The sequence below is a fragment of the Eumetopias jubatus genome, unplaced genomic scaffold, assembly GCF_037043125.1.
Source record: "Eumetopias jubatus isolate StellerSeaLion01/CBP00866 unplaced genomic scaffold, mEumJub1_p1.0 scaffold_4, whole genome shotgun sequence".
Taxonomy (NCBI): Eukaryota; Metazoa; Chordata; class Mammalia; order Carnivora; family Otariidae; genus Eumetopias; species Eumetopias jubatus.
The window spans coordinates 108,157,716-108,172,672 of record NW_028274810.1 but is presented as its reverse complement, the minus strand read 5'-3'; the positions used below and the strand labels follow the sequence as shown (position 1 = coordinate 108,172,672).

At 57.3% G+C, this 14,957-nt stretch overlaps 1 protein-coding gene across 1 annotated transcript; it reads left to right on the top strand.

Moving 5' to 3' along the window:
* Window positions 1–98: 98 nt before the first annotated feature.
* On the top strand, window positions 99–9,312 carry WDR97 (WD repeat domain 97). The gene is given in 25 exon segments (XM_088022701.1): window positions 99–249; window positions 449–574; window positions 754–1,382; window positions 1,525–1,646; window positions 1,811–2,510; window positions 2,801–2,953; window positions 2,955–3,265; window positions 3,340–3,430; window positions 3,628–3,760; window positions 3,855–3,976; window positions 4,235–4,295; window positions 4,466–4,969; window positions 5,052–5,177; window positions 5,269–5,352; window positions 6,568–6,666; window positions 6,699–6,743; window positions 6,812–6,988; window positions 7,070–7,261; window positions 7,344–7,562; window positions 7,565–7,755; window positions 7,840–8,002; window positions 8,313–8,851; window positions 8,936–8,997; window positions 9,108–9,292; window positions 9,295–9,312. Coding segments are annotated over 25 exon segments (5,184 nt in total). The 5' UTR covers window positions 99–117.
* Window positions 9,313–14,957: the final 5,645 nt, after the last annotated feature.

Below are 14,957 nucleotides of genomic sequence, written 5' to 3'. Positions count from 1 at the left end.
CCTAGGCTCTGTGCTGTGTTGGGGGTGGGGTCTGCGTCGAAGGCGGGGCCTACGGCGTCTGGTAGCCTAGCAACGGTCTTAGGGTCCGTTGAGCCGCCTCGACCTGCAGCCGCTAGAATGGAGACTGAAGACTCAGACGCGAGCAACCCCTATTCAGTAGAAGGCAACAAGTGCCTGGACCCGGACGTGTGTGACGCTGACAGCTGCGACATCCCAGACCCAGGGCTGCTCAAGGAAAAGAACGGTGAGGTGGCCTGGCCTCGCCCCCAGATGCCCACGTGGCTGCAGGCACGTCTTGCTCAGGCAGGAGCTCTGTCTGCTGCCACGCCACACTCCCTGGGCAGTCCCTTAACCCGGCAGGGCCCTCCAGAGAGGGCCTGCCTACAGCCTCCAGAGTTAGGGGTCCAAGACCACACGGTGAGAGTGCTTCTACTGCTGATCTGCAGAGGTGCTTTCGGAGCCAGTCCCACGGCTTTTTACCAGCAGCTCCCGGTGGCAGAACATGACCCCACGTGCCCGTGCCCACCAGCTGTGGCTGTTCCTACGTGCGGGCCTCCATGACTTTGTAGAAAAGGTGGGGCTTGCCTGTGGGCCCTGCACTGAGGCCTCTTCTGGCCCATCTCTTCCCCTAGGTGTCCCTAGTATGCCCCCAGCCCAGATCCCCTTGGCTCCCCTGGGCAGGTGCACTACCTCTCCAGCCCCCCCCGCCCCCACCCCCCAGCTGACTGCAGGCCTGTTCATCCTGGCCCACAGGAAAAGAGAGGTGAGCTGTGTGTGGCACGCTTGACCCATGGGCTGGAGCCGCTGCGCCACCTGAAAGTGGCAGCTGGGCTGTGCTCAGTGGCCCAGGACCCAGTGGGCAGACGCTTTGTGGTGCTCGATGGTGCAGGCCACCTGCACGTGCACAGAGAGGATGGATGGGCATACGAGAAGCTACAGGCCCCAGCCGTGCTCACGGGGCTGGTGGCAGTGCCGGGCCCGCTGGATGCTGTGAGCCGCTTTGTGGGTTGGGGCCCCAAGGGGCTGGCCATCCTAAGGCCTGACCTCAGCCTGCTGTGGCTGAGCAAGCCAGGGGTGGGCAGGGTGCCAGGCCACGAGCCCCTCTGCTGTCTGCCGGTACCCAGCCTGGGGCTGTTGCTAGTGGCAGGGGCAGGTGGCAGCCTTGTGCTCTGGAAGTTCTGTTCAGGGGGTCGCCGCCTGGTGCCATGTGGGTCACCTCTGCAGCTGCCACCAAGCCCTACAGGTACACTCACCCGTTTGGTTCTGGGGCCCCTGCAGTCCCACCAAGTCCCACGCTGCTTCGCGGCCTATGGCTCCGCTGTACTCACCTTTGATCTGCACACCTGGGCCCTCGTAGACGTGCGCCGGGACCTGCACAAAACGTGAGGGGGCGCCTAGGGACCGGGAGAAAGGGAGGGTGGCAGGGAGAGGCAAATCCAGGAGGGCAAGCGGGTCATGGCAGGGGCACAGGGGCTCACACACTGGGAGGCACAGAGTCTGCCAAGGCCGCCTCCTCCCCTTCAGCGCTATCTTGGACTTGGCCTACTGCCTAGAGGTAGAGGCCATGGTGACGGCCTCGCGCGACAGCACGGTGAAGGTGTGGGAGGCTGACTGGCGGATCCGGATGGTGTTCATGGGCCACACAGGTGCGCCATGCCACTGAGGCCCATTCCCTCTCCACCCTGTGCACGGCCCACGGGAAAGAGCTCTGGGCTCTGGCCAAGCTTCTCTGCACTGGCTGCACCCCGGGCTGACGGCTCCCCTTTCCCAGCCCCCGGGGGAGCCCGAGTGACCCATGTCCCTCCCACAGGCCCGGTGACAGCTCTGGCTGTGCTCCCGAACACGTCTCTGGTACTGTCGGCCTCGCAGGACGGGACGCTGCGCACCTGGGACCTGCAGGCGGCAGCACAGGTGGGCGAGGTGGCGCTGAACTGCTGGGGCCCAGACGTGGCGTCCGGGCGCGTGAACCGCCTGCTGGCGCCCGCGGGCCCCAGCTGGCCGGTGCTCTCCCTGAGGGCCAGCAGCGTGGAGCTGTGGCGCCTTCGCGAGCTGTACTCGCCGCTGGCGCAGCTGTCTGCCCCAGTGCTTCACGTGCAGGTGGTGCCTGCGCTGTCCGCACCCCCGCACCCGCTCCTGCCGGCGCGCCTCGTGTGCGCCTGCGCCGACGGCTCGGTCTACCTGGTGTCGGTCGCCACTGGGCGCACCGTGAGCGCGCTGCTGCTCGAGCCCGGTGACTGCGCAGCCTCAGTGCTTTATTGCCTGCCGCGCGAAGCGCTGTGGCTGCTGACACGCACGGGACAGCTGGTGTGTGCCAGCGCGGCGCGCTGCCCCATGCGCGTGCTGCACCGCGTGTGCCCGCCCCCCGCGCCTGCGCCCAGGCCCTGCTGCCTGCACCTCTACAGCCACCTCACAGACCCCGGCAGCGCGTTTGCCGGCTGGGAGACCGTGTGCCAGCATGGGGGGGAGTCGTGCCGGAGCGACGCAGCCCGGGCCTGGAAGGACAAGAACCGGTGGGTACCGGGGGCGCCTGGGTGGCTCAGTCGTTAAGCGTCTGCCTTCTGCTCAGGTCATGATCCCAGGGTCCTGGGATCGAGCCCCGCAACGGGCTCCCTGCTCCGCGGGAAGCCTGCTGCTCCCTCTCCCACTCCCCCTGCTTGTGTTCCCTCTCTCGCTGTGTCTCTCTCTGTCAAATAAATAAACAAAATCTTAAAAAAAAAAAAAAAAGAACCGGTGGGTACCGGAGCCGGACGGTGGGGGCGGGGCGACGGTGCCCGAGCCCACAGGCTGATGTCCTGCACAGGTACCTGCCCGTGGTGGGGCACACGGATGGCACCCTGTCAGTCCTGGAGTGGCGCTGGTCGAAGACCGTCTTCCAAACCGAGGCACACAGCCCGGGCCCCGTCACCGCCATAGCGTCTACCTGGAACAGCATCGTGTCCTCCGGTCCATATCTCCCCTCCCCCCGTAGATGGCCTGGGAATGCCTTCCCTGCCCCACAAAGGCCCAGCCCTGGCTCCCGCCCCTGCAGGCGGAGACTTGACAGTGAAGATGTGGCGCGTCTACCCCTATGCGGAGGAGAGCTTGAGCCTGCTGCGCACCTTCTCCTGCGGCCACCCTGCCGTGGGGCTCTGTGCACTTGGGAAGCGGATCACGGTGGGCTTTGAGGATCCGGACAGCGCCACCTATGGCTTGGTGCAGTTCGGCCTGGGCGACAGCCCCCGCTATGATCACCGGTCCCAGGATGACCCCACGGACCACATCACTGGTGAGGGGGCAGGGCAGAAGTAAAGCCCGAGGCGCCACATGGCCCTGGTCCCTCACCTGAGCCTTGTCCCTCAGGCCTGTGCTGCTGTCCCACGCTCAAGCTGTATGCCTGCTCCAGCCTGGACTGCACCGTCCGCATCTGGACGGCGGAAAACCGCCTGCTGCGGTGGGCTGGGGCTGGGGCTGGGGCTGGGAAGGAGGGAGTGAGGGGTTGGGAGCGTGTGGGTGGCACGCGGGCTCTCCTACCTCTACCCCGGCCAGAGCCTACAGCCTGGACAGGGGAACAGGGCCTTGCCCCTGCTAGGGCTTCAGCTTCCTACTTTGTGGAGCAAGGCTGGACTTTGGCCTTCCACACCCCTCCAGGCTCCTGCAGCTGAATGGTGCCCCACAGGGCCTGACCTTCAGCAGCAACAGTGGGGACCTGGTGTTGGCTCTGGGCTCCCGACTCTGCCTGGTATCTCATAGGCTCTACCTGCCCACATCCTACCTGGTTAAGGTACACAGTGAGCACAGGATGGTGTTGGGGGGGTGTTCCTGTGGGTGGACAAGCCTCCTGAGGCCAGGGCTGTAGGTTCCTTTCTCCCGTTCAGAAGCTGTGCCAGAAGGTCCCTGATGTGGTGGATGACCCTCTACTACCACTGACCAGCCAGGAGTCGCGGACCTCAGCCCAGCTGCAGAGGCTCGCCAATCTCCATGGGGTGGCCAGTCTTAGGTCTGCTGGCAGGCCCAGCTGAGCTGTCCTGGAGGCCCCTGCCCAGCTCCCCTGAGTCAGGGCCTGGCTGGGTGACCCCAGCACAAGGCCCCAGAGCTCCCAGGCCACATAGGCCACCCCAGTCCCCGATCCCAGCTCTGGCACCCCTCCTCCTGCCAGAGGCCTGGCCACCCCCACCCCCAGGTCCTTGCCCCAGCATCTGCCCAGTCCCGCCAGTGATGACACCGGTGTCCCACCGGTGCCCATCCTTGTCTGCAGCACAGACTGGTCTTTCGCCCATCGCCAGACGGCAACACCGCAGCAGCCAGTGTTGGAGGAGGTGGGGTGGGTCCTGACCCCTCAACACCCCAAAGCCCCAACCCTGCACCTGGCCCAGGCCCAGGCCACGCCCGTTCAGTCCTCGGGATAGGCCTGGGGCCCCCGTGGTTGTCTGGGAAGCACGTGGCAAGACTGAAGGAGGAATGAGCTGACCCCTGACCCCTCCCCCAGGACTTGGAAGCCCTAGTTGCCCGGGATCAAGACCTTCAGCAGCTGAGTCTGGGGCTGGTGGTCCCGACAGCCCAGCCCCCACCCTCCCAGCACGAGCGGCAGGAGGCGTTTGACCACTACTTGCACCTGATCTATGGCCCTGGCTTGCTGGTGGGTGTGAGGCCTCCCCCAGCCTCAGCCTTGACTCCAGCCCCTCCCTCCGCCCAGGGCCTCCCACACTGCCCATCTCCACTGCATCCCTCCCAGGACGTGCCTTCTGGAAGAGAGTTCCAGCGGTGGAGTACCGTGACCCTCGCCGTGGAGAGAGAGACCTGGGACGTGTGCACCTCACACAGAGCTGCCAACTGCCTTTGGAAGGCCAGAGTCTGCCCTGAAGTCCCGACGGTGCCCGCAGCCCTCCCCCAACGGGACCCGGGAGCTGTGGGCCCGCGCTTTGTCCACCCTCCCCGAGCCCCCTTGCCTATCCCACCCGTACACCGGGGGGTGCACAGCAAGGCATCCCAGGTAAGGCCTCCCACCCCTCCCGCCTCTGCCCCGACCCCATGACCCTGCGGCCACCCGGTGACAGACGTCTCCCTCACCCCAGCTGCTGGCCCGCTCCTCCCTGAGCAGTAACCTGGGCCTCAGTCTGGACCTGCAGCTGCATTTGGAGCGGCTCCGAGGGGAGAAGCCTGTGGTCCCAGGCCCACCGGCCCTCCACCTGCAACACGGGGTGAGGGGCAGGCGGTGCTGCCTACCCAAGAGCAGGGCTGCAGGGGCACTGAGGGTCCGTGCTTGGCTCTGAGCCCTTCTCCTGTCCTCAGGACCCCCTCTTGATGAAGAGGCGGCCCAAGGAGCCTCTTTCCAACCTCCGAGGCTTCTTTCCTACCACCATTCAGCCCTACAAGGTGAGAGCCCCTCGCTCTTCCCAGAGGCACCCCCCCCAGGGAGGTGTTTGTCACCAGGGGCAACCTTCTTATGTCCCCCATCTTCCCTTTGCGCAAATCTTGTGCTGAAATCTGACCTGAGAGCCATGCCCGCCCACAGCCTTCCACCCACCTCCTGGCCAGCCCTCTTCTCTGGGGACCAGCTGCCAGAGAGCCAGAGATTCCTGGGGGAGACACCAGGCCAAGCCAGAGCCTCTGCCCCCTGATTGTGCTTACATGCCTCCTCCCCAGTTCAAGTGCTGGGTGGGTCCTGTGTTGACTTGGGAAGATCAGAGTCCTCTCCCTTTAGCGGAGTGAAGTTAACGGGAGCTGGCCCCTTGCAATCTACCACCTTCCCAACCTCTCTCACCCCAGACACCCAGATAAGCCTCTCTCCAAGCATATTCTGGCACTGTCAGCAGCCCAGACGTCCTCAGTCATCACAGCTGATGTCTCACTGACTGCCCTTCCGCCTGATTTCTAAAGCTTTTTTTTTTTTTTTTTTGCCTGTCTGTGTGTTTTGGGTGTCAACTGAGAAAAGAGGCAGAACTGAAATAAAACAAAAGCATTTACTTGGGGTCTTAGAATTGCAATTTGGGGAGCACAGATTTGGTAGCAACCCAGATCGAATCTTGCTGAGGAGTAAAAGCCAGGTGACTGTCTTGGCAAGTTGCAGGAGCACTAGGAAACTTACACCAGTTATGGGAAAATGTAATTAAATTGTACACTTCACTGGTTTTCTGAGCACTTTAGTTTGGTTACAGGAAAAATAGTTTTTGCAGAGTGTCCACTTTTTTTTTTTAGGATTTTACTTTTAAGCAGTTTCTACACCCAATGTGGGGCTCGAACCCACAACCCCGAGATCAGGAGTTGTGTGTTCCACGAACTGAGCCTGCCAGGGGCTCTGCAGAGTGTCCACTTTTTTTTTTTTTTTTTTTGGTCAAGAACGCAGGGGCAGCAGTCCTATGTTCAGTCTTGGCCCAGTTCCATATAATTCCTCTTTCAAAAACGGGATGAAGTTTTAGTTCCCAGTCTCTGATGTTAGGAGGTTTAACCCACGTTGGCTCCGACAGGGGGTGTGAGCCCCGGCCGGAGCAGGCGGGCCGGGGCGGGGCTGGCGCTGGGGCTGCTCTGCCAGGTGGTCTCTGGGGTGGGGTGGCGTTCAGGTCTCAGCCCCCGTGCTGTGTGCCACCCCAGGACTTGCAGCGGCCGGTCAGCTTCCCCGGCAGCGTGCCCAACTCGGTGGTGCTGCAGCAGATGTGGCTTCACCGGGAGGTCAGCAGCCTCGGAGCCCTCGCCCAGCACACCAGCCGCAGAAGCAAGGCAAGGGGGGCCTGGGGGGCCTCGTCCTCGGGCTCTGCAGGAGGGGGTCTGCGGTCCCCGCAGCGCAGTGTGCCAGCGACCGCCTGTGCTCTCCCCTGTGCAGCCAGGAAGGCGCCAGGATGACCTGTGGCTGCCGCGGCGCATCGGGTGGCGCACGGCCAGGTGGCAGCAGAAGCTGACCGGGTGGTTGGGGGAAGAGGAGGAGGAGGAGGAGGGGCAGCGGTATGTGGACTGGTCCTCAGATACCCTGAGCCCACCTACGCAGCTCTCCGAGTCCGAGGAGACGGAGGCTCAGGTAGGCGCCTGCTGGGGGCTGGGCTGCCGAGCGCGGCGCGGGGTGGAGAGGAGGGGCCTGCAGCTGCTGCCGCTCCCGCAGGACTCCGAGTATTTGACCCCGAAGCGCGCGCACTCTCGCACCGCCGCCAGGCCTGAGACCTGCTTTCTCCACCCCGGGCACCCCCACGGGCACTCGCTCTGGGAAGAGCGCTACGGGCATCTGCCCAGGTTCCTGCATTTTTTCGTCGGCCAGAACTGGTTCAAAAAGCTGTTCCCCATCTTCACCTTGGAGGTTCGGGGGTCTCGGGCACCTGGGAAGCCCAGGCTGGCGGGAGGGGGGGGAAGGGCAGGGCCTCAGCACGCGGTACCCGCAGGCCTACCCCGAGGTGAGCACGGTGGAGGGCCTGGCCTCACTGTTCGTGGACCTGCTGTACGAGGCCTCTTGGGCAGACGGCGTGCACATCTTGAAAGCGCTGCTGAGGCTGCTGCCCGACACGAGCAGAGACCTTCGTAACCAGCTGCAGGGCGTCCTCGTGCGCCTGCTCAACCTGGACCAGCCCCCCAGCCTCGAGGTGCACCGCTAGCCCCGCCCCCAGCCCCGCCCCACCGGCCTGCCCGGGGCCTTGCGCTCCCCACTCGACGCGCGTGGCTCTTGTGCCCTCAGGACCAGACGCAGAAGCAGTTCGTGATGCTGGCTCTGCAGCTGCTCCTGGCCGGCTCCCTGCAGTCCCGCGAGGTGGTGCTGGAACTCATGTCGTACTTCCTCTACTCGCCTGCCTCCCGCCGGTGGGTCTTTGCCCCCTACTCGTCCTCCCCGCTAGTGGGGGCGGCGGGGGAGGCCTCTGGATCAGCTGCTCACACCTGTCCCAGGCCCGAGCTCAGGAAACTGCTGGATGGGCTGGGCCTTCAGGATCCGCAGGGCTTCCTGTTCAAGGAGATGATGACCTGGGTCCAGGGCCCGGACGCAGGCTCCAAGGCTGCCCTGCGCAAATGCTGCTGCCAGAAGCTGGAGGAAATGATCCAGAGGTTGCAGGTCCTGGGGGGCAGGGGTGGGGTAGGCTGCTTGCAGTGGAGCCTCCTGTCTTGCCCACACCCCGCCCCCCCCCCAGGCTTTCCCCAGGTCTTTGAGGGGAGGGGCGGGGGATCCAGGTGAGGCTGGCCGGCTCTTTGCCTTGCTCTGTATCTGTGCCTCATGGGTCCTCTTCTGTCTCCCAACCCCCCATTTCTGGGGATCATCCTGCTCCTCCCCAGGAAGGAGTCTGCAGCCAGATCTCAGGCTTGGGGCCGGGGGCAGCCTCTGCCTTGGGCTTGGGGGCACTGTCCACTGGCTGCTTCCTCCACAGACGGAGCACTTGCAGCCTTCCGTGGCCAAGTTGTCCGAGATGCTGCCCAAGGTCTCCCAGACCTCGGTGTTTCCATCTCCTCCCAAGGAGACCCTGTCGCGGATTTCAGTGCTCGCTGGGTCACCTCATGTCTCAAGGGCACCCTCAGTCCGTTCCTGGGTACCCTCCCTTGTGGTCTCACCCGGGGAGCTGAACTTGGCTGTCCTTGAGTCCGGAGCCAAGCCGATGCCTTCACCAACACATCTCCGGCGGAGCAAACACGCGCTGTCTGAGGCGCCGCCGCACTTCTGCCCCTCCGAGGTCCACGCGCCCTCCTCAGCACCCGCCGCGCTGCTGGAAGAGTCGCTGCCACTGGCGCAGACGGACTGGTCCCAGTCACAGATGCTGGACCTGGGGCCGATCGATGCGCTCAACTTCTTTTGCGAACAGCAGCGAGCACGGCTCGAGCAAGGTTTCCCGCAGGAGGAGCTCGAGACACTGCGCCCGAGCCCGCGCCCACCCGAGTCCAACACCGTACTGCCCCAGCCCCGGGATCGCTGGTGAGGGGGCCCCCAGGCTGGGACGGGGCCTGTGGGGGGCAGTTGAGGGCCTGGCTGGGCCAAACCTACTCCTTACCCCTCCAGGCACTATCCCATCCTCCGGCTTCAGGAGGCCAAGGTCCAGAGGTCTCCAATGAGACTGAGGGGTGAGTGGGGACAGGGGTAGAATTGGGCCCCGACTTCTACCTCCACCGTAGCCGGGGTCCCAGTGGGCCTCGACCCCACCCTGAGACCTCACTGACCTGCTGGCCCGCAGGCTGGATGCGGTCCCGGCTCTGGGTGGGCCATACCCTCAGTGGCTCCATCCGGATGCTGAAGCTGCCGCTGCCGAGGGTAGAAGTTCAGCCTTTCCCCCCGGACTGGCCCAGGCCTGCCCGTCCGCTGCCCCCACGGCTCCTGCAACCCACCTTGCAGCGCTACTTTCTGCCAGATTATACAGAGACCCTGACAGCTACAGCTGACCAGACTGGTGGCCCCAGTCTCTTCTTCCCTCCAGCATGGAGTCAAGATGTGGCTCTCCAGCCAGCTGTTCTCCCCTGGAAATAAAGTCCAGAGGCCATGGCCAGAAAAAAAGGGTGCCACCTTCATCTTTGGGGACTGCAAGTGTGAGCAGGGCCGTCTCAATGGTGTGATGAATCTGCCAGTGGCCAGTTGCAAGGCAGGAGCTGGGGGCATGGTGGAATCTGGCGTGGTCAGCCCTTGGTGGAGCAGCATTCCTGGTGGGGGTGGGTCTGTCTGCCAGGAGCCGGACCCATCGCATGGGCATGTCCCTGCTCAGGCACTCAGCCTGTGTTTATCAATAAATTACCGGGGTCAAGACGGGTGTGAGGACTCCTGGGCCAGTGAATGGCCAAGCATGGAGGGCCTGGGAGGGTCCACACACACACACGTGTGTGTGTGTGTGTGTGTGTGTGTGTGTGTGTGTGTGTGTGTGTGTGTTGAGTGGGGTGGAGGGCCTGCAGACTTCAAACCAGAGTCTACCCTTGGGCTGGAAGGGAGAAGAATTGATGGAGTCCCATGTGCTTTATTCAAGTAGCAATAAAGGGGCAACACCCTTTGGACCCTTCTATCTAAAAATTGCCACGGGGCGCCTGGGTGGCTCAGTTGGTTGAGCGACTGCCTTCGGCTCAGGTCATGATCCCGGAGTCCCGGGATCGAGTCCCGCATCGGGCTCCCTGCTCAGCGGGGAGTCTGCTTCTCCCTCTGACCCTCTTCCCTCTTGTGCTATCTCTCATTCTCTCTCTCTCTAATAAATAAATTTAAAAAATTAAAAAAAAAATAAAAAATAAAAATTGCCACGAGACCGAACTTGTATGTGAAGTGCAGGGTCTCAGAGGCCTTGGCTTCCTTCTGAGCTGTCAGGACCTCCCAGGGCACTGGTCCCACAGCTTGTGGGGCACACGGCCCATGTGTGCACTTGCTATTAGGTCTGCCTTTGTTTTGTTTTTTAAAGGTTTATCTATTTCTTAGAGCGAGCACAGGTGGGAGGGGCAGAGGAGGGGGAGAAAGAATCTGTAGCAGACTCTGCCCCAGCCCAGAGTCCAACGCGGGGCTCGATCCCATGACCCTGTGGTCACAACCTGAGCGGAAACCAAGAGTCGGATGCTTGACTGACTGAGCCTCCCAGGTGCCCTGGGTCTGCCTTTGTCAAGGGTTGTTCTAGCTTTTACAGCCTCCCTTTGGGTCATTGAACAGCAGTTTCTTCCCTCTGAATGTGTTCAGCCTCCAACTTTAGACGTTTTTTTCTCAGTGGTGTTCTGGATAGAATTTGTCTCTCATACCTTCTCCACAGCCCCCAAACTGTGCCAGGGTTCTTGTCAAGGGGCTGTGGAGAGGGTGGCCCTTTCCTAGGCCAAGTAGGGCAAGAATTGCCAGGTCTGGAGAACCAAAGACATGACATTTGTATAAAAGGATCCGTGCCTGCTAAAACAAGGACTGTGGGGCCCATAGTAGTCTGCTTCTGTGGGTGTTTCCTTTAAATTATAAAAGCAATAAATTCTTTTAAAATTACCAACATCAGAGGGGCACCTAGCTGGCTAAGTCGGTGGAGTGTGCGAATCTTGATCTCAAGGTCGTGAGTTCAAGCCCCATGTTGGGCAGAGAGTTTACTTAAATCAAAGTAAATTAAAAATAGATAAAAATATATTTAAAAAATATCAACATGAGAAAGTGGGGCAAATTTAAACAAGTTTAAAAAATTAATTATAAAGGGAAACGGTATATATTAATACATATTAATATATAATTATCTTAAAATTAAGAAATCTATTCATCTATACCATTCAGAGAATAAAAAGGCCAGAGTGGGAGGAGATATCTGTAATACGTGTAACTATAAACGACTCATCTCCAAAATACATAAAGAGGGCGCCTGGGTGGCTCAGTCGTTAAGCGTCTGCCTTCAGCTCGGGTCATGATCCCAGGGTCCTGGGGTCGAGGCCCGCATCGGGCTCCCTGCTCGGCGGGAAGCCTCCTTCTCCCTCTCTCACTCCCCCTGCTTGTGTTCCCTTTCTCGCTGTGTCTCTCTCTGTCAAATAAATAAAAGTAAAGTCTTTAAAAAAAAAAAATACATAAAGAACTTCAACGAATCAATAACAGTAAAAAAAATCACACAACCCAACAGAAAAAAATGTACAAAAAACTGGAATGAAATTTTCACTGTAGAAGAAATCAAAATCACAAATACGTGTATTCCCTTCACTTCCTAACCGAGTTAGGCCTTAATGAGTTACCCAGTTCTCTGAGCCTTGGTTTCCCATGTATGAAATGGGGATGATGATGCGCAGAGGCTGTGCAGGACTGCTGTCAGAATTAAATGAACTTTATATCTAACACACTTAGGAATAATGCCTAGCACAGATTATGTAGATAGAAAACAAAGTCAGACCCCCCCCCCTTTTTTTTAAAGATTTTATTTGTCAGAGAGAGAAGAGAGAGCACAAGCAAGGGGAGGGGCAGAGGCAGAGGGAGAAGCAGGCTCCCCTCTGAGCTGAAAGCATTCGCTGAACCAACTGAGCCACCCAGGTGTCCCTAGATCCCTTTCTCACATCATTTACAAAAGTAACGTTCAGATGATTTGAAGATTGCAATGTAGAAACTGAAACTATAAATATATCAAAAGGTAATTTAGAAAAATATTCACTCAGAATACTCAGAAGGAAAAGATAGACATATTTGCAGATTTAAAAAAAAAATTATGGCAAGGGGTGCCTAGGTGGCCTCGTTGGTTAAGCGTCTGCTTTCCACTTGGGTCATGGTCCCAGGGTCCTGGGATCGAGTCCCGCATTGGGCTTCCTGCTCAGCAGGGAGCCTGCTTCTCCCTCTCCCTTTGCCCCTCTCCCCTGCTCATGCTTTCCCTCTCTCTCTCAAATAAAATCTTAAAAATTTATGGCAAAAGAGACCATAAAATTAGGAACAAACCTCAAAGTGAATTGTATATTTAAATGTAAAACTAGGAAAAATTGAGAAGGAAATATAAAAGATCTTCTGGATGAGCAACTGATGAAGTATTCTCAGACATGATGCCCAAAACACCATATATGAAAGAAATCAGAAAGTTGGACTTTATCAAATTTTAAACCTTCTGCTCTGTGAAAGGCCCTGTTAGCAGGATGGGAAGACAAGCCATGACCAGGAGAAAATGCCTGCAAATGGCCTGTCCACAAAGAACATCTAGCTAGAATGAAAAAGAAAAAACAGCTTTCAAAATTAACGGTAGAAACCAAACAATCCCACTAGAAAATGGGCAAAAGAAGCAGACATTTCACCAAAGAGGAGATGCTCCATATCACTAGCCATTAGAGAAACGCAAATTAGTACCTAAAATAAAAAGAGTTGACATCACCAAATGCTGGTGAATATTTGGAGCAACTGGGTCTCCATACTTGCTTGTGGGAATGCAAAATGGTCCACACACTCTGGAAAACCATTCAGCAGTTTCTCAAAAACTGAACATACCAGGATCTACAATCCAGCAGTCATACCTACAACTCAGCGTTTATCCCAGAGGAATGAAGATTTGTGCCCATACAAAAACGTGGACACCAGTGCTTTACAGCAGACTTATTTGTAATAGCCTCACCCTGGAAATGACACAAAGGTCCTTCAACAGGCAAATGGCTACTGCACTGGCACATGCACACCCAGGGGTACTCCGAGGCCATAAAAATGAAATGTTTGACACGCGTGATGACCTCCAGGGGTCATGTGTGTGTGATTCCATTTCCGTCACACTTGTGAAGTGACAGAATTACAGAGAGGAAGAACACGTTTGTGGTTCCCCGGGGGAGGGCTGGGAGCACGCGCGGCACAAGGAGGTCTTCGTGGCAGTGACACTGCCCCCTATTTTGACGGCCACATTGGTTCCATGAGTCTCCACAGGTGATAAAGTGGCATAAAACTACACACACTCCTTGGGTTTGACGTCGTTACAGCTGCACAAGGTGTATTGTTGAGGTTCCTAGAAGAGAGAAGTCTATTTAGAAAGTAGATTAGAGGTCATTGGAGGGAGGAGAGAGGGAGAAATGCATGCTTAAAAGTTACAGTTTCTGTTGGGTGGTGAAAACAATTTGGAAATACATGGTGATGGTTGCACAGCATTGTGAGTGTAACGAACGCTACTAATTGTACACTTAAAAATGGTTTAGGCGCCTTGGCTGTGGCTCAGTTGGTGAAGCATACGACTCTTGATCTCGGGGTCATGAGTTCAAGTCCCATCTTGGGCGTAGAGCCTACTTAAAAAATGGTTTAAATGGCCAATTTTGTGATATGCATTTTACTACCGTTTACAAAATCATGTAATATACAAAAAAACATTGAATTTATTTATTTATTTATTTTTAAAGATTTTATTTATTTATTTGAGAGAGAATGAGAGACAGAAAGCACGAGAGGGAAGAGGGTCAGAGGGAGAAGCAGACTCCCTGCCGAGCAGGGAGCCCGATGCGGGACTCGATCCCGGGACTCCAGGATCATGACCTGAGCTGAAGGCAGTCGCTTAACCAACTGAGCCACCCAGGCGCCCTGAATTTATTTTTTTAAAAGATTTTTTATTTTATTTGACAGAGAGACACAGCGAGAGAGGGAACACCAGCAGGGGGAGTGGGAGAGGGAGCAGCAGGCTTCCCGCGGAGCAGGGAGCCCGATGCGGGGCCCGATCCCAGGACCCCGGGATCATGTCCTGAGCAGACGGCAGACGCCCAACGACTGAGCCGCCCAGGCGCCCCTCAATAAAGCTATTTAAAATAATAGCACAGGAGGGGCGCCTGGGTGGCTGAGTCGGTTGAGTGCCCGGCTCTTAGTTTCTGCTGGGGTCACGACCTCTCAGCGGTTTGACCGAGCCCCGCCACATCAGGCTCCACGCTCAGCACAGAGTCTGTCTCAGATTCTCTCTCCCTCTCTTTCTCCGCTCCTCCCTGCCCCTTTCTCCGATTTGCACTCTTCTCCCTCTTCTCAAATAAGTAAAATCTTAAAAAATAAACTAGATAATACACAGGACCATCCCTGAAGGTCCTTCCAATGGCCAAATTTTGGATCACGATAATGAGAGTAAAGTGTTCTATTTCTTTGAATAAAATAAAACTCCATGAGGGGCACCTGGCGGGACTGGAAGTGCGAGTGACTCGATCTCGGGGTCATGAGTTCGAGCTCCACACGGGGTGTGGAGATTACTTCAATAAATTTACTTTAAAAACACTAATAAATAAGACTCCATGAGTCTTCATTGACATAAACAAATAAATGAACAAAAATAGGTAAAGAGAAAGCTTTCTGCCCTACAATAAACAATTAAAAACTACATGCAAAAACTAGTGAGTGAAAGGTGGACAAGGAATGGACTATTTACATAGTCTCAAAGTATTTCCCCATAAAACATTTACTAAATACAAAGAGAAAAAGAGTAACCTAACAGTGAAGGACCCTGGGCAATTCACCTTAAGTGATCAAAATAAGCATCTCCACTGTAGGAGCAAAAACTGATGGGACTCAACGAAAAGAGCTCGGCCTCACCTCTGTAGTGTTCCTTTCTTTTTTTTTTTAAGATTTATTTATTTATTTGAGAGAGGGCACGAGCAGAGGGAGGGGCAGACCTCCCGCTGAGCAGGGA